Source organism: Mycena indigotica, assembly GCF_014461135.1.
Source record: "Mycena indigotica strain 171206Taipei chromosome Unknown Mind.scaff0002, whole genome shotgun sequence".
Taxonomy (NCBI): Eukaryota; Fungi; Basidiomycota; class Agaricomycetes; order Agaricales; family Mycenaceae; genus Mycena; species Mycena indigotica.
Window position 1 is genome coordinate 3,029,040 of NW_023503001.1, and position 16,344 is coordinate 3,045,383.

Genomic DNA, 16,344 nt, shown 5'->3' on the forward strand with positions numbered 1-16,344 from the left:
AAGGAGCGCAATGCCAGCCAGAAGCGCGAGCGTTGTCCGGACAGAAACCACCATCTTGCAATCTGGGAAAAGTGCACCCTCGAAAGTCACTTTAATACGTCCCCCATTACTCGCGTGTTTACGAGCAGACAGCATGCTCTCCCCTCATTTCGAAGCCGGAAGTGTGGGTTCCGGGGGACTGCCGCAAGCTCTCCTCGTCTCCCGGGCCAGAAAGGATCTTTGGTAATTGGGTTGAAGAGCGGCGATGGTCCCTGGTTTCCGCGTATTTGGCACGGTTCGAGAACTGGATCCTCTAGCAGTGGTCCAGGCCAGAGTGCAGCGGAGGTAAATTGGCCATCCGCCCTTCTCGTTGGAATCGCAGGGCATGCATCATGGCTGGAGGAAAGAAGAACTAGGAACGTCACACTGACGCTTGCAACAACTTTTACATAACACTCAACGAACATCCAAGTAACATGCAATGGTACATTTCCAGCGCATTCTACGAGCGAGACAAGTTTAACTACAAGTAGCAGGTACAGTTGCGATTCGAAGTCGGCGCAAGGCAACACTAGTACTGTTACGAATGAGCAGAGAGAGCCGAAAAATGTGGCAACGCTAGCGCGCCACCGGCCGCGCTTGGCGGCAGAGGTATGTATTATCCAGACGATACTTAGAAATGGCAAGACTGAGTGCCGTGGACGAGAGAAGGATCGTGTTATGTGTAAACGAGAGTGAAAGAGTGAGCGGATGAGAGAAAGAGTGGGCGGATGACTCTGAAAAGTCGCAATCGACGAGGGAGGTTTAGGGGGTAGTGAAACGACGACGGCGGGAATGCGCCTGAACACCGGCAGCAACACTGCGACGAGCTTTGGGTTTGGGTTTGCATGCTGGTGGTTTCCAGCTTGAGTTGGACGATCCGGAAGCGCTTTTGGCGGGAGTATCACTTTTGACTTGGGGGAAAGCGCTGGATGACGACAAACCACAGTCAGAGGTGGAGCTGGATCCTTTGGGTGAACCGGACTTTGAGCTCTTAGCACGAGACCAAGACCCTCCGCCAGAGGGGGACTTCCAATTGGATCCGAGTTTTGCACCGACCAAAGGAGAAGCATAAGCACTTGGACCGGGCTTTGAACTCGTAGGAGACGATGACCCTCCGCGGGAATGGGACTTGGATCCGTTAGCAGTTGAACTAACAGAAGTACCGCTCGATGAGTTGGACTTTGAACTCGATCCACCATTGGCAGGAGGCGCCGACACCGCACCAGAGGAGCCAGAGCTAGACGAAGACGAACCCGCAGAGCTTCCGCCACTGGTAGGAGCGTGAGTGGTGGCCGGCCCAACGGGGCTCCCTGTTTGGCTAGGGCCCGGGCTCTCTCCCGTATAAGCAAAAACGGGCGAGATAAGCGCGGGGGTCACAGGGGCCGGAAGGTTCTCCACAGTCTGACCAGCACCAACAACAGGGTTGTTTCCTGGAAGCGAAGCCAGAGTTCCAGTTGCTAATTGACCACCATCAGATATGGACACGCGAGGAAAATAGACAGAACACACTGATTTCATCAACGCCCTTAGTGATCCTGCAGTGTCCGCCCTGCACGTACTTGAAAAGACCTTGATCAGCGCAGCACGTCGGGTCCCCGAAATCGTTGCAGTGACACTTGTCAACGACATTTTGGAGCACGCCCGCATCCCAGCCATTGAGGAAGTCTGTAAATGGCCATTTCAGCAATGGCGGCGAAGATTCTGTCAGGGCACTAACCAGCGTGGTATCCGTAGCCAGTGGGATCGCCCATTGCATAGACATACGGCTGGTCGGGGTTCATTGCCTGGTCCCGGTATTTGTCCCAAGACCCTGTATCCAGGTACATCTAATTTGCCATGACTTACAAGAAGAACGACCCAACATAAAAAGAATCTACCTCGATGAAAATTCGTGGCAGAGTCTTGGGGAAACGCTTGTCAGAGCATGTACCAGCATCAGGGCCCTCGGAGAGGTAGGCAACGTGGGACTTGTGATCTGGTGAGTCGGTGTTGACACCGTCCCAGCAGGAAGGAAAGTTGACCTGAGCACGAATACCACTAGGACAGACTTTGGAGGGAAGCTCGTTGTGACGAGTGGTATTTCCGCTATAATTGAGGCAGAGGAATGTCACTGCCTGCTGGGCAAAGTCATTGGGATTGTACGATCGCAGAGTGGGGGTGCCAGAAAGCATGCGGAACTACCGGCACTTGAGTATGAGCTAAGAGTTGCAAGAGGCATTACCCACATTGTCGGGGAAGGGCGTAGTAGCACCGGGAGTCTTGGAAAAAAGGTAGTCTGCGGTGAAAATGTTAGCTATACTAGTTGACAACCTTGAATTTCAACATGGCGTACAGCTGTTTCAAGGTTAGAATGGGGAGGAAACGGAGAAGGCCGGAACGCACATGACGGAGCCACCGCTAACGCTGGAGAACGACCCATTCTTCCAACTGAAGAAGCCCATTAGTTCAATGCCATATCAGAGGCCACTGGTGCAGCAATATCCCATACTGGAAGTAAAGAGTAGGTACCCACTACGTAGCAAGAAGTCAGGAGCGGAAGCAGCAGCAGCAGCGCAATCAACGCACGTAGTTCGACTTGTCCTCCTTGATAGGTGATGTAGTGCACTCGCTCTGGCGGAGGAAGCTGGTGTTGGTTGAGACACGGAAGTTGCTTCCACCGAGGACTTTCAAATACAGAATTAGAAGTGCAGACGGCGCTGAGTAAGATGGACTGACTGTCGTGAACATGACCAGAAACCTTCCCTGTAGCAAGATTAGCGCCAATAGTGCGATGGCCAAGGTGAAGCGCATACCAGGATTGACAATGGGGTCGATGCGCTCGGTTGTAATAACATTAGCTTCAGAAAATACCAGTCATCATCCTGGCCAAGGATGCAAACAATCACGAACTCATCCCAAACAAAAAATAGCTATTCACGCCAGAGAGAGCTGTGGCGGAAAGCAAAAGGCCCAAAAGTGCGCGAGCCATAGCAAGTGGTGGTCAAGTCAAACGAACGACGGGGGGTTGAGAGAAACAAAGCTGAGGACAACATGACCGCGACGGTTAAAAAGTTTCCTTGAATTGATCCCATCATGCGGCATTTTTGACGGCTTCCCCTGTGAGGCTATTGCGGCAGCAACAAGCTGACATGCCTGGTGTTTGGACTACAATTCGAACAGCTCTCATTTCATAAGATCGTGCAAGTTAAACAGTTCTATTCCTTACAAGCACTAGTTGAAGCAGCTGGGCATGTCTCAGCCTGACCCTCGCTGCAAAATTCTCCTAATCGATAGTCAAGTATAGTCCCTCGGTCCCTCCTACAGCCAACTAATCGGTCATCCAAACCCAGGAATCTGAACCCGGTTATCCGACCTGCCGGACACCCAAACGAACTACGACTCCGTCCGCCGCGTCACGGTTCACGCGCGCGTCTGCGTTTTTACATTGATAATGCCAGTCTTGAATGCCGCACCCTGCTACTTTCAGCAGCGCGACGGGCTGGTCAATGTCTGCAATGTTGAGTTGCTGTTGTTACATGGCAACAACGCTTCCCGAATTTCGAGTACTTGGTGCAACACATAAGTAAGTATTAGAACTTGAGTAGAAAAAAACTAAATATGTGAGCTGCCTGAAACCAGTAGTAGAAAATAGCACGAAATGTAAACTCGGATGGTTTCCTGTCAGTCCAAGTCTGTTGACAATAATGCCTGGATACTAATCATTAAATACAAGATACCTACTAATATCAGAATGGATTGGATGCTCACGTCCAACTACAACCATCGACCAGCCCTCTCTGAAATTAAATCACACAAACTTGAATATACAATGATTCCATGATACATTTCCAAGGTATGTAGCAGCACATTCTATGAGCAAAACAAAACAACCAACTACAAGTAGGAGGTACAAATGCGATTCTAAGTCGCCCCAAGGCAACACTAACTTATAAGTGAGCAGCCCGAGAGAGAGAATGATGTGGCAACGCTAGCGCGCCACCGCCGCGCTGGGCGGCAGAGGTAGGTATGAGAGCGGTGGCAAGACCGAGTGCCGTGGACGAGAGAACGATCGTGTTATGTGCAAACGAGAGTGAAACGGGAACCGCGCACTGGGGGCGGCGGATCGCAGGCAGTCATGTTGATTTTTTTTGTGGGGTTTTCTGTTTGGATGATTCCAGTCGTGAAGAGAGGGAGCGGATGACTTTAAAAGTCGTGATCGATGAAGCGGCTTTGGGGGGTGGAGAAACGACGACGGCGGGAATGCGCCTGGACGCCAGCAGCAACGCTGCGACGGGCTTTGTGCTTGGGTTTGCATGTTGGCGGATTCGAGCTTGAGTTGGACGATCCCGGGCCGGAAGCGCCTTTGTCGGGAGTACCACCGTTGGCTGGCGGTAAAGCGCCCGATGACGAAGACGACCCGGAATTAGAGCTAGATCCTCCACCAGTCGAAGGAGAAGAATTTCCACTCGTTGAACCGGAGTTTGAACTCGATCCACCATCAGCAGGAGGCGCCGAACCTGCACCAGAAGAGCCAGAGCTGGACGAAGACGAGCCAGAACCAGAACCAGCGGAGTTTCCGCCACTGGTAGGAGCTTGGGTGGTGGCGGGCCCAACGGGGCTCCCCGTTTGGCTAGGGCTGTCCCCTGTATACGCAAAAACGGGCGAGATAAGCGCAGGGGTCACAGGCGCTGCAAGGTTCTGCGCAGTCTGACCGGCACCAACAACGGGGTTGTTTCCTGGAAGGGAAGCCAGAGTTCCAGTTGCTAATAGACCACCATCAGATATGGATAAGGGAGGAAGAGAGAGAGAGAGAACACACTGATTTCGTCAACGCCCTTGGTGATTCTGCAGTTTCCGCCCTTCTCGAAGTTGAAGATGCCCTGGTTGGAGCAGCAGGTCGGGTCACCGAACGGGTCGCAATGACACTTGTCAACGACATTCTGAAGCACGCCCGCGTCCCAGCCCATGATGAAGTCTGTAAATAGCCGTATCAGCAACAGCGGCATAACTCGTGCCCCGCGACGTATTGTCAAGATGGATGGACATCCGTCATAGAGGCGGCGATAGCACTCACCAGCGTGGTATCCATAGCCGGTGGGGTCGCCCATTGCGTAGACGTAGGGCTGGTTGGGGTTCATCGCCTGGTCGCGGAACTTGTCCCAGGAGCCCGTGTCAAGGTACATCTGATTTGCCATAATTAACAAGGAGAACGACCGAAAATAAAAGACTCCACCTCCATGAAAATGCGTGGCAGGGTTTTCGGGAAACGTTTGTCCGAGCATGTACCCGAATCGGGGCCGCCAGAGAGGAAGGCAACGTGGGACTTGTGGTCTGGCGAGTCGCTGTTGACACCGTCCCAGCAAGACGGGAAGTTGATCTGGGCACGGATTCCACTAGGGCAGGATTGCGAGGGAAGCTGGTTGAATTTGGTGGATGTGCCACTGAAGTCGAGGCAGAGGAAGGTCACTGCCTGCTGGGCAAAGTCATTGGGATTGTACGATCGCAGAGTCGGGGTGCCAGAAAGCATGCGGAACTAGGGTAACTGTGCTTTAGTATGACATACACAATACAACGAACACTACCCACATCGTCAGGAAAGGGCGTCGTAACGCCGGGAGTGTCGGAAAAGAGGTAGTCTGCAGTGCGATTAGAATACTTCATTCATAACAACTTAAATTTGAACACTGCGCACAGCTGTTTCAGGTTGAGCGAATAGATCCAGCAAGAACAGAGAACAACGCACATGACGGGGCTGCCGTTGACGCTGGAAAACGACCCATTCTTCCACCTAAACAAATTTCTTAGTCGTGCATCAGGGTATAAGAGACTCGCACACACTGGAAGTAGAGAGTGGGTGCCCACTGTGCAGCAGTTAACAACAACAAAAAAGTCATAGCACAAGCACGCACGTAGTTCGACTTGTCCTGCTTGATAGGCGAGGAAGTGCACTCGCTCTTGCGGAGGAAGCTGGTGTTGGTCGAGACACGGAAGTTGCTTCCACCAACAACTGAAAAAGAGTTGGACATGCACAACCGCACTCAAGAAACTCGACTGACTGGTGTGAACATGTCCAGAAACCTTCCCTGCAGCAAGATTAGCAATTCTATAGGATGGCCACGGCAAATCGCGTACCAGGACTGACGATGGGGTCGATGCGCTCGGTGGTAATGACATTATCTTCAATAATCGTGTCATTTTCGTGGCTAGGAACGAAAAAGAAACCACGAACTCATCGCGAACAAAAAATAGCCGTTGACGCCAGAGAGCGCGGTGGCGGCGAGCAGAAGCGGGCCCAAGAGTGCGCGAACCATCGTGAGGGGGTGGGCGAGTCGAACAAACGACGGGGGGATTGAGAGGGAGAGGAAGGAAGAAGGTTGGAAACGACAAACAGATGACGGCGACACTTAAAGCGGCATTTTGACGGCTTGCTCGCATCACGAAGCTGTTACGATTACACTTACGGCAACTTGAAGTTTCCAAAAAAAGTTGGCACAAGTCGACCAGGCTTTCGCTCAATGAAAATGTCTGAGTGAGCCCATTAGGCTTTATGATTATTAAACGGAATACAACACGATCCATTCAGATCGATTCCCTTTCTTCAACTTCAAGTTGAAGCGGCTGGCTGGTATGTTCAACCCGAAGCCCTCTACCCTTCTACCCTTTGCAAGTCTGAATTCTTCCAAGAGCTTAGTAGCGCAGCATGGCCCCTCCCAAGTCCAAACCTTCATGAATCCACGCTAGCACCCAGTCAAGCATACTTTCTTTGGCTCTTCCGCGTTCAACGCGTCGCAAGCGTGCCGCACGCGCTTCTTTCGCGTTTTCCATCGATCTATTTGCGTCGCGACCCTCCATTCCGTCATGGCACCCAGCAACGCGCCACAGCCGCGCGACGCGGTCCCTGACACGCAATGTTCAGTTGTCAACGAGGTGAAGTTGATTGGCATCTTGACATGATGTCGGACAAATCTTGATGACGGCTTCTGAAAAAATTGAAGACGATGGCCACTGACGTCGGATAATTCAACTCGGCGGATGGGAAGGCGGAAGGCTAACAGCGCCTGCAAGCACCAACTATCATCCAGACTGCACATCTGGCTGGTCAACGCCAGAAGACAATTCGGGGCTTTGATGTCCTTGGGCAGGCGGAAGATACACGTCCGGGAGCATGCAAAAAGCAACCAAGTATGCTAATTACTCTTTGAAGATACCGACTATATGCAGTCAAATATGTGGCAAATATAAGTAGAAAATAAACAAGAAAACCTCACTAGATCCCAATAACAAGTTTAAGGATTCGCCTTATTGACCAGCGTAAGCGGGTCGCGATCCCACAACACCGTCCCCACCACAGAAGACAGCGCATTCCCAATGCGGTTATTCCTCACCCGCTGCTGGCCGTCCTTGCGCCGCTCGACCTACAATTCATCAGTGCAAAGCAATCCAAAAAAAAACGCGACTCACCGCGCAGTCCGCAACCATGTTATCCCGCGCCGGTTGGTTGGCCGCGCGTTCATACGCCTCAAACAGCGACCGTGGGGTGGGGAACTGCTCAACGATGCCCTCCGCGCCAGACTCGGTCATCCGATGGACCTGCTCGATCATCAGCCGCCACGTATCCATTGGCGACTTTCCCGAGCGCTGGTCCGTGTTCGAGCAGAACCGCAGATGCGACCGCTCAATCAGTCTGCCAAAGTTGTAAGCAAAAGAAATTCTACGAGTAAAACATACTTGTGTGGCTTGATCCCCAAGTCAGCGCTCAAATCATACAGCCGCTCGACAGCCTCCGCGACGGTCTCGACATAGACAAAATGCACGCCCTCTGCCATTTGAAACGACGCGACCGCGCATTCGACTTCGTCTTTGATGCGCTATGTCTCCGCATAAACAGACACCAATACTGTTTGTTTCACTCACCACAGCCTGTGTCACGCCCCTCCCGACAAAAGCCTTCATCCCATAGACGACGAAGAAAATCTGAAGCCGCGAATCTTTAAACACCGTCCTCAGCTGCAGGGCCGTGCTGGACCCCTGCTTCGCGCGCAACATCTCCATGAGCTTGGCCGCCTCGATGTAGACCGCGACCGTGCCCTCTCTCGCAACATACTCCTCCACCGGCATCCACTCTCTTGCCGCCACATCGTACTCTGCCCGCTTCGTGCGGTTCCAAGTAAACACGTCTAGCCCGCGGACCTCCCGGCTATTGGCGAGGGAGACCACCATTTCGTACCCGTCCACGCGCTTCTTGAACTCGGTGAACAGCGCCCGTTTGTCTGCCTCTGCAAAGACGGCGGGGAACACGATCTCCATGTCCTTGAGCGTCTTCCTTTTGTCGCTGACGAGCTTGTTCGCGTCCTTGTAAGTCTTTTTTTGCTGCTGAGCTGCAGCCTGTAGTACAAAATGAGGTTTGAGAATGCAAAAAATCAGGGAGACGTGCCTTGAGATTAGCCTTTGCATGCTTGTCGGCGGCCCGCTGCGCAGCTTTGAGCTCCTTCTCGCGCTGTTTCTCCTGCGCTTTCAGTTCCTAGCAGGAATAAGAAATGAGCAACGAAAGAAAATTGGGTGGCACACCTTTTGTGCGGAACGCGATGCTGGCTAGTGAGCTGGTCAGGATTTGCGCACTTCAAAATCATTGGAAACACACCTCAGCCCGCGTCTTCCTCGTCTTTGGCGGGGACGCTTCCAGTTCATGCTCCGAACTTTCGCTCTCGTCGTCATAGTCAGCGTCACGTTTCCGCTTGCCCTTGGCGCGGGCTTTGGCGAGTGCGGCCGACGCCATCGCAGCCGCGGGCGGCAGCTCGTCGTCGCTGTCCTCAATGTCAAGTGGCACACTCGATGCCTGCGACGAAGCTGGCCACGCGGGCTCGTCGTCGTCGTCGTCGCTGTCGGGAATGTCGATGACGGCGGAAGACTGGGACGACGTCGGCGGCGGGAAGTCGTATGCGTCCTCCGAATCGGACAGCTCGATGAAGGCGCTGTATTTGGCGCGCGGCATGGCGAGGCGGGAGGGAGGGGACGCGTGGTGATGAAGCGAAGGCAAGAAATGTGCTGACGTAAACCGCCAGGGTCACGGCGTCCTATCGTTCTAACTTCCAGGACCATGCGCAGGTTACAAGCCAGTCTGAGTCCTCTGGAAATGGAAGGCATCCGTTGCCTTTCAGCCCTTCCGGAACGATCACGTGCCGTGTAGCGACGCGTCCCTCGCGTACCCTTGCCCGCCCTCCCGCTGCGCAAGTGCGACCATATCGGCGCGTTTCGTGCCCACGCCGTCCGACTCGATGATGAACTGCTTGGGGTACATGCCTCAATTCGGATTCCAGCCTGAGCCTCCATGTCCGAGCTGTGTTTCCGGCCGCATCCAAGTCAAAAAAACGGTCATCTTGAGCTCGGGTCAGCAATCACGATCACGAGCTCCTTTTTTTTTCTTGCGTCCGAGACTTTCCGAAACATGTTTTTCAGACTGAAACCGTTGACGCGGCCCGCGCGTATATGTCTCGCGGATAACTGAACACTTCCGCCGCGCAGAGGGTATAAAAGGCATGGTGGGGCCATATGTGTTTTCTTAGTTCTTCGGACTCGGATTACGCTTAACCGCTAAAGAATCCACCCAAACCAAACCATGAGTGCTTCCAGCCTCTTTGGCGCTTACAGCCTCTTTGATTTGAGCCTATTACACAAAGCCATCAGCGGCCCCCTTCGTCCTGTCGTCGTCCCTGGGGCGGCGCCGGTCCGGGTGCGCCGTTCGATGCGGCTGGCGGCGGCGGCGGATGTCAAAGTCTGCTCGCTGCTTGGCGCGGACGCCCAAAAGGCGGTCGTGTCGACGCCCAAGCGCTCGCGGGTGCAGCCGGTCTGCCCCGGGGCCCCCCGCGCCGTTCGCACCTCGCCCGTGGAGGTCGACGACGAGGTCGTTGTCGGCAAGCTCGTCTTCAATGTGGTGTCAAAGCCCGCTGTCGTCGTTGCCCCCGTCGTCCCGGCCGCCCCCGTCCGAATGGTCTCTGCTGTGAGTCGTTGTTACTTTCTTTGATTCTTGAAGTTGAAGTTTTGTCTAGCCGGTCGCTGCTGTCAAGCCCGTCGAGGCCGCGGTGGCCGTTGCGGTCGGCCAGGAGGTCGCGGTTGACGTTTCCGGCTCCGTGCCGGCGGTTTGCTCTCTTCTTTCCTTCGTTCAGGCTAAACTTCTTCAGTCCGCGCCCCGCACCCCGGTTAAGCGCCGGTGGGGTCGCCCCGTTGCTCCCTGGGCGCCTCAGCAGCAGCGCTTCAGGTCTCAGTCCTCACGGCCACCGCTCGTTATCCCCAACAGCTACTACGGCGACTACGACGACTCGGCATCGACACCGGTATTGACTTCGACCATCAGCAGCCCGGCACAGCCCGCCCACTCTTCCATCACCTCTTCCACCTCCGTCAGCAGCAGCAGCAGCAAACTCAGCCCGCCGGTCCAGGCGCCACTGTCGACCGAGCCGCCTCGTACCCCAGCCACCGCGTCGACATCGTCCTTCTTCGGGGTCCTCGCTTTCATCTCTGGCTTTGCGCTCGTCGACCTGGCCCTCTCGTCTACCCCTTCGCCTCTAAAAGCCCTCGTCTATCTTGCGGTCTTCTCGGCACTCCCGGCGGGCTTTATCTTTTCCCCACGGGCTGTGTGGCACGCGTCGTGCGTCCTTCTTTTCTCCCGACCATATCCTCCTTCTAATTATCTTCACTTCAAGCAATTCGTTAATACGCCCTGCCGCGCCGCCCGAGGACCCCGACAAGCTGCGACCGTTACTCTTACCCCGCCAACTGTCCGCCATACGGAGCCCCGGGCCGTGCGCAAGCAATCCGGCGTCTGCGGAGTGGGAGTGCGCTGGGGGTCGACCATTCTCCGGGAGCACACCTCGGGCCGGTGCTGTTCACCCTGGGGCGGGCAATCCTCTTCCGGTGTATCTCTTGCGTCGCTCTCGTCGGGGCGCCCAAGCGCGGCACGTGGTTCAGCGCGAACGAGCAGCGCGCTGCGGACAGCGCTTGTCGGGGTCCTCACCCCCCTCGTAGCCGGCGCTTACGGTCCGTGTTCCCTTTATTTCTCCTCCGCATGCAATTGACCTGTTTTGCAGTCACCTTCACTGACTTGTCCAAACAATCATGCTGCTCGCCCGGCGACTCGTTCAGTGAACGCCGGCACGGGACAACAAGCACACGTCAACACGCCCTTTTTTCATCCACCCGCTGCTGCTGCTGTCTGACGCCTCGACCTCTACGCCATCCGCCAACACGTGTATCCTCGGTTCTGCCGCGCCCCCGCCCTCGCTGTCCGCCGTTGGGGGTTTGCAGGGGAACGGACGCGGGATTTGAGACCCCGTCGTCCGGGCTGTTGCAGGTCAGCTCCCCAACCTACGTCATCGCATCTTCTTCGGCGGCGTGACGCGGAGGTGGTCGGCGTGTTTAGGCCGGGTTCCGCCGTTGTTCGGCGCGTCTCTCCGAATCTCTTGCGACACGTTCTTGCTCGTTGTTTTGGGTACGCCGCTGTTCGAATTTTATTCTTGCACGCGCTGATGATTCTACTAGTAGGATGCTGCTATCGACTGCGGACTGGATTTTTTTGTCTTTTGGGATGCGACTTCGCTGATTGGATATGTACGTCTTTTTCGTTTGCATTCCCTCCACGGCTAACGGATGCGCAGTGCCTTTTGATTCGGACTGCTGCTTTTTTCGTGTCTTGACCGCCTTCGCTTCTTTTCTTATTGGTATGTCATTTTCGTCCCTTCTGCACATGCTGTTCACGAACTACACAGCTCCAATGTAATGCCCGCCTCGCCTCCACTCGCTTCGACAACGCGTTTCGCCCTCGGGAATCGGGACCCGGCGCCGGGTAATGCGCGTCATGGTTTTCGGCCCCGCGCCGTGCGCTCCTCGGGCCGCGCCGCCGGACTGTGCAGGGCCGACACGGACATGCCTTGCAAGCTATTGTCCATTCTGGCCAGATGTCGACCTGTCAGACCTTTTCGGCTCGCGGTCACTGGGGGGCCCTCGCGGCAAGGGACCTGGGGCACGTGCCCGGCACCACCTCTCGTCGGCTGCGCCGGCCACCTTCGTGCGTCTCCCCTCTGGCTTTTTTTGCCCCACCTGATTATAGGTGACAGACTCGACTTACGACTTTCGACACACGTTCATCGCCAGCATATGCACCGCGCTCCACGACCCGCCAGAGCTTGACCGTCCGCGAAATCGGTGCTCGCCGGGGATTTGACAGGGCGGGTAAGGCACTCGTCCCGCGTCGGTCGGCGGCGCGCGTCTCCCTATTACGTAGTCTGCGGGCATTTGCGCACCATTGGTGTGTCTTTACTGTTTTGCGACGCGTCGGGCATTTGGCCGTGGAACCGGGAGCCGGGGCATATGTCCGACAACACCACTTCCGACGTGGTCATCAAACCTTTTGGATTCGGAGTTGGCGGCGGGGCAGGAATGGACGTGTACTTTTGTAATCGGGCCTCTAATGTGCTGAATGTATCGATTTCTTCTGATAATTGCGTGTGCTTGAGTGCTTGAACTTGTCGACTGGGAAGAGCGAGATGAGACCCGGCTTGGGAGCGAAGGTCCGAGCCCTGCGAACTTCGAGGGCGCTCAATTTGTTGTTTGACGTGCTCAAATCCGTTGACTTGGGTTGTTTTTTCTTGTGCGGCGGAACGATCACGTGCTTTCCTGATCCAAGATTTCGACGCGTTTGAATGCACAAACACCACTCTTTGTATTGCGGGTGTATACCATAGGACATACGAGGCAGGGACAAATACTGAGCATGGCATTCTTGACCAAAACACGCTCCCAATGTTCAAGACCGACCACGAGCAGGAGTATTTCAGTTTGAATCCTGTGCGCTTGTTCAATCCCCACCGCCGCTTATCCTCCTCATCGGCTGTGTTGGAATTATTGTGATGGCGAACGCGAGCCATCGCTGACCCGGAGGATCAGCCATCACCGACGCGTCGGGAATATTTGACTCAATTTGTAGAACCTACTCGAATTTCTTCTGTATTACATCATCCAGAAACACAAAGTTCAATGGGCTGAAAAAAAGACAGAGATCAACTTTTCTCTTATAAAACTGCTCTTATGGTGTACACTATGCTATGTGTGCTATGCTACAGAAATCATCGTCGTCTTAGGTCTATGCTGTCCGTCTGTTGGTGCTTAGTACGAGACGCGGCTCATCCAGTGACGCCGCGCGGCATGTCTTCTTCTCGCCTGTGCAAAGTCCCGTTTCGTCGTAAATTCAAGTGTCGGGATGGTAGCGTTGAGGACCGGCAGCGGCGCGAGCGGGGATGGGTCGGGGAGGAAGACATACGAGTCCTCGAAGATGTCGTCCTGCGCGCCATCTGCAAAGGCATACAGGTCCGTGTAGATCGGGGGCGAGTACGTGTCTTCAAACATCTACGTACAACCACTTTAGTCATGGAGAAAGATATAAGTAAAACCCACGTTATTCTGCTCGGCCTGGAACCAGTACAGCGGCTGCTTGGCGCCATAGGTGCAGTTGCCTGGGGCGGCGTGCCACTTGTTGTGGGCCGAGTCCGCCCCGCAGCGGCGCGCGACTTTCGGGGCTGCGAGCGGGACGGCGGAGGTCGCGTTGGTCACGTTACATTTGAAGCCGTTCATGTAGTCTAACGAGCGTGTAAGGATGAGAAAAGGCAAAAAAGAAGATACATACTCTGTTCGCCACCGCTGTCGGGCTAGAAACATCATTAGCTACATCCCAAAAAAAGGAAAACAACACACCGAATGTATCCAGAAAAACGCACACGTGCACCCGCCCTCGGGACACGCCGGCATCCGAGCCGGGACCTGGAAGTCCGTGAAGCGCGTCCACACACACGTCTGGTTCACGCTGAACACCGTAAAGTCCTCCGGCCGGACATCACGTGCGTCGCTCTTATACGCAATGGCGAGGGCACAGCCCGTAAGGTCATCGAGTCCCTGGGTATGATATGCGGAGGGCGGGGAGTTGGGGCAGACGGCGTTGGGGTCAGAGGGGACACGGATGTCGCCGCCCTCGGAGGACGCGAAGAACGTAGTCGCGCCCTTGTTGCACGCGATCTCGGCCGTTGCGGGCTGGCCGGCCCGGAGCTCGAAGACGTCACCGTCGTTGGGCGGGAAGTCGAGGTGGCCGTGGAACCACCATTGGTCAAAGGTCATATTCATCAGTGGGCTGACCTGAGGCGCGTCAGTCGTTGTGGGTGGGAAGGGGAGGGGGGACCCACCGGCCGGTTGTCGTAAGGAAAAGTCTTGTCGGTAACGTTGAAGCCGTACATGCTGGGATGCCATATCGCTGCGGGCACAATCATCAGGAAGCAGTCTCCAAAAGAAAAGAGGACACACAGGCATGCCCCGACACCAAACACGCAGAAAGGCCAGCCAGGGCCGCGAGCACCGTCGTCAAGGGGCGTGAAAAGGACATGAAGAATGAGAGGAGAGGGTAGATATGACCTTATTGTCACCCTCAGGCTTATGAAGGCGTGCGCTTCAGCCATAGCCGAAAGACAAAAGCAACTTTCAGCCCATTGTGTCACGGAGTCACATATGTCACATCCTGATCGCCGCTGTCGACGAAATGGTTACTTGAAGTTGTAAGTAGTACTTACTAGCTGTACGCTAAGCAGCCAGCTCCGACGCATATGTGACCCGCACTGAAATCTGTGCATGTGTACTATTGTAAAAAATTCACAATGTTTGTGCTCCATCACGTGTGCTGATTATGTCATTCTCTCCTGATGACTTCGTCCTTCCAACCTGCTCTGCTCAACCTCCTTCGACAGCGCCTCTCTGGCATAGACGGCGAGCTTCTTGAGCTGAATGCCAAGCGCCGCAGTCTTGAGAGCGAGCGCAGGATGATCGAAGACACCCTCAAAGGCGTGGTATATCGCATTGAATCCCTTCCTGCCGACATCCTCGCGGAAATATTCGTGCACTATGTGGCTGGGGGTGCGGTCATTGGGATGGACGAGTCACCCATGACGCGATTCGGGCCGCCCACGCGGCCCGCGGCGGTGACCGGCCCGTTGGTCCTTGGGGCCGTCTGCCACACCTGGCGTGCTGTCGTGCTCGCTCTGCCCCAGCTTTGGGCTGCGGTCCAGATTTACACGCAGAACGATTTTGAGGCGACGGAAAAGCTGCTCAATGCATGGCTGCCGCGCGCGAAAAGCGCGCTTCTCGATGTCGAAATCGGCCTGCCCAAAAGCACACACCGTGTCCTGCCGATGCTTGCCCCCTATTCCAAGCGGTGGGCGGCGCTGTCGTGTGGCATAGAGCGGGGAATTCCGTTTGCGGGGAATGCTGTCCGCGGGCGGGTGCCAAAGCTGCGCAGACTGGAGCTCTCGTTGCAGCTATATGGCGGGCCGCGCGTTATCCCGGGCAAGGTCGATGCCTTTTCGGTCGCACCGCTGTTGCGCGATGTCCATCTTGTCGGATTCTCGCCCGCGGTGATAGAGCTTCCATGGGCCCAGCTTACAAAACTCCAGCTGGGCGAAGTACAAGTGAACTACGCCGTTGACGTTCTCCGTCTTACACCGCGCGTGGAGGACGTCACACTCGGGTTCGACCACGACCACTGGTCGCAGCCGCAAGGACCGCTTCCGCTCCGTCTCCCCAATCTGCACACACTCAAATTCGATGACGAGGCGGACTTTATGCAGTACCTCACACTCCCCGCCCTGTCCACTGTCTATTTCACCCAGGGAGTTGAAGACCCGCAGCAGCTCGAAGAACTCATCGCCCGCTCGCAATGCAGCATAGTGGACATGACGCTTATTTCCGGCGAAGTCAAATACCTGATAGATGTCCTGAAACTCGTGCCGTCTCTCGTCCGCCTGCGTGTCAAGAACATTACATGGGCCACAAATTCACTCATTACCTTGTTCTCGCGTCTCATATCGGGTCCGCAGCAGGGAACTTCCAGCAGCGATCTGCCAGCGACCCCGCTTGTGCCAAAACTGCGCGAAGTTACTCTCAGTCCCATCCTGAGCTGGATCGAGATTCCCTACACCAAGTTGGCCCAGCTCGTCTCCCAACGCAAGGCCGTGGGCTGTCCACTTGACCACATTGAGCTTGTCATGGCAGGGCGCCCGTATAATCCGTATGATGATGGCGAGCCATCGTCGGCCGAGGATGTTGGGCGGGCACTGGAGACGTTGCTGCGAGGAGACCACGCGACGACTGCTTGTGTGAAGATTCGGGGATTGCAGAACATTGGGCCCGATGTGAGTGTGATCTACGAGCAATAGAGGATTCAAAATGACATTTTTCTAGACGACTGCCGCGTCCGTTATGCCGCCACCGTATCCGGAGTGAAAGGCAAGGAGCAAATGGTGTAGCAAAAGCGTC

General features: G+C 55.2%; 6 protein-coding genes across 6 annotated transcripts; 2 read left to right on the plus strand and 4 right to left on the minus strand.

The window, feature by feature from the left end:
* Positions 1-783: 783 nt before the first annotated feature.
* Positions 784-2,989, minus strand: MIND_00212800 (DUF1996 domain-containing protein; the record flags this gene model as incomplete). The annotated part of the gene is made up of 12 exons (XM_037359022.1): positions 784-1,478; positions 1,531-1,686; positions 1,739-1,847; positions 1,899-2,198; positions 2,247-2,296; positions 2,345-2,355; positions 2,404-2,448; positions 2,510-2,532; positions 2,587-2,684; positions 2,737-2,763; positions 2,814-2,858; positions 2,911-2,989. The coding sequence occupies 12 exons, from the start codon at positions 2,987-2,989 to the stop codon at positions 784-786; spliced, it is 1,638 nt and encodes a 545-aa protein (XP_037224117.1).
* A 1,214-nt stretch (positions 2,990-4,203) lies between these two features.
* Positions 4,204-6,311, minus strand: MIND_00212900 (DUF1996 domain-containing protein; the record flags this gene model as incomplete). Its single annotated transcript, XM_037359023.1, has 10 exons — positions 4,204-4,763; positions 4,820-5,183; positions 5,234-5,533; positions 5,587-5,636; positions 5,730-5,788; positions 5,839-5,861; positions 5,910-6,007; positions 6,057-6,083; positions 6,133-6,177; positions 6,230-6,311. 10 exons carry the CDS (start codon positions 6,309-6,311, stop codon positions 4,204-4,206), a joined length of 1,608 nt encoding a protein of 535 aa, XP_037224118.1.
* Positions 6,312-7,286: 975 nt separating this feature from the next.
* Positions 7,287-8,992, minus strand: MIND_00213000 (ERCC4 domain-containing protein; the record flags this gene model as incomplete). Its single annotated transcript, XM_037359024.1, has 7 exons — positions 7,287-7,415; positions 7,462-7,684; positions 7,729-7,868; positions 7,915-8,385; positions 8,435-8,521; positions 8,569-8,592; positions 8,642-8,992. The coding sequence occupies 7 exons, from the start codon at positions 8,990-8,992 to the stop codon at positions 7,287-7,289; spliced, it is 1,425 nt and encodes a 474-aa protein (XP_037224119.1).
* A 624-nt stretch (positions 8,993-9,616) lies between these two features.
* Positions 9,617-12,217, plus strand: MIND_00213100 (uncharacterized protein; the record flags this gene model as incomplete). Its single annotated transcript, XM_037359025.1, has 11 exons — positions 9,617-9,997; positions 10,047-10,645; positions 10,701-10,913; positions 10,979-11,034; positions 11,085-11,293; positions 11,353-11,485; positions 11,536-11,604; positions 11,652-11,714; positions 11,763-11,769; positions 11,952-12,061; positions 12,111-12,217. The coding sequence occupies 11 exons, from the start codon at positions 9,617-9,619 to the stop codon at positions 12,215-12,217; spliced, it is 1,947 nt and encodes a 648-aa protein (XP_037224120.1).
* Positions 12,218-13,158: 941 nt separating this feature from the next.
* Positions 13,159-14,422, minus strand: MIND_00213200 (uncharacterized protein; the record flags this gene model as incomplete). Its single annotated transcript, XM_037359026.1, has 6 exons — positions 13,159-13,398; positions 13,447-13,628; positions 13,676-13,697; positions 13,744-14,178; positions 14,226-14,293; positions 14,344-14,422. The coding sequence occupies 6 exons, from the start codon at positions 14,420-14,422 to the stop codon at positions 13,159-13,161; spliced, it is 1,026 nt and encodes a 341-aa protein (XP_037224121.1).
* A 313-nt stretch (positions 14,423-14,735) lies between these two features.
* Positions 14,736-16,311, plus strand: MIND_00213300 (uncharacterized protein; the record flags this gene model as incomplete). The annotated part of the gene is made up of 2 exons (XM_037359027.1): positions 14,736-16,220; positions 16,270-16,311. 2 exons carry the CDS (start codon positions 14,736-14,738, stop codon positions 16,309-16,311), a joined length of 1,527 nt encoding a protein of 508 aa, XP_037224122.1.
* Between the last annotated feature and the right edge of the window lie 33 nt (positions 16,312-16,344).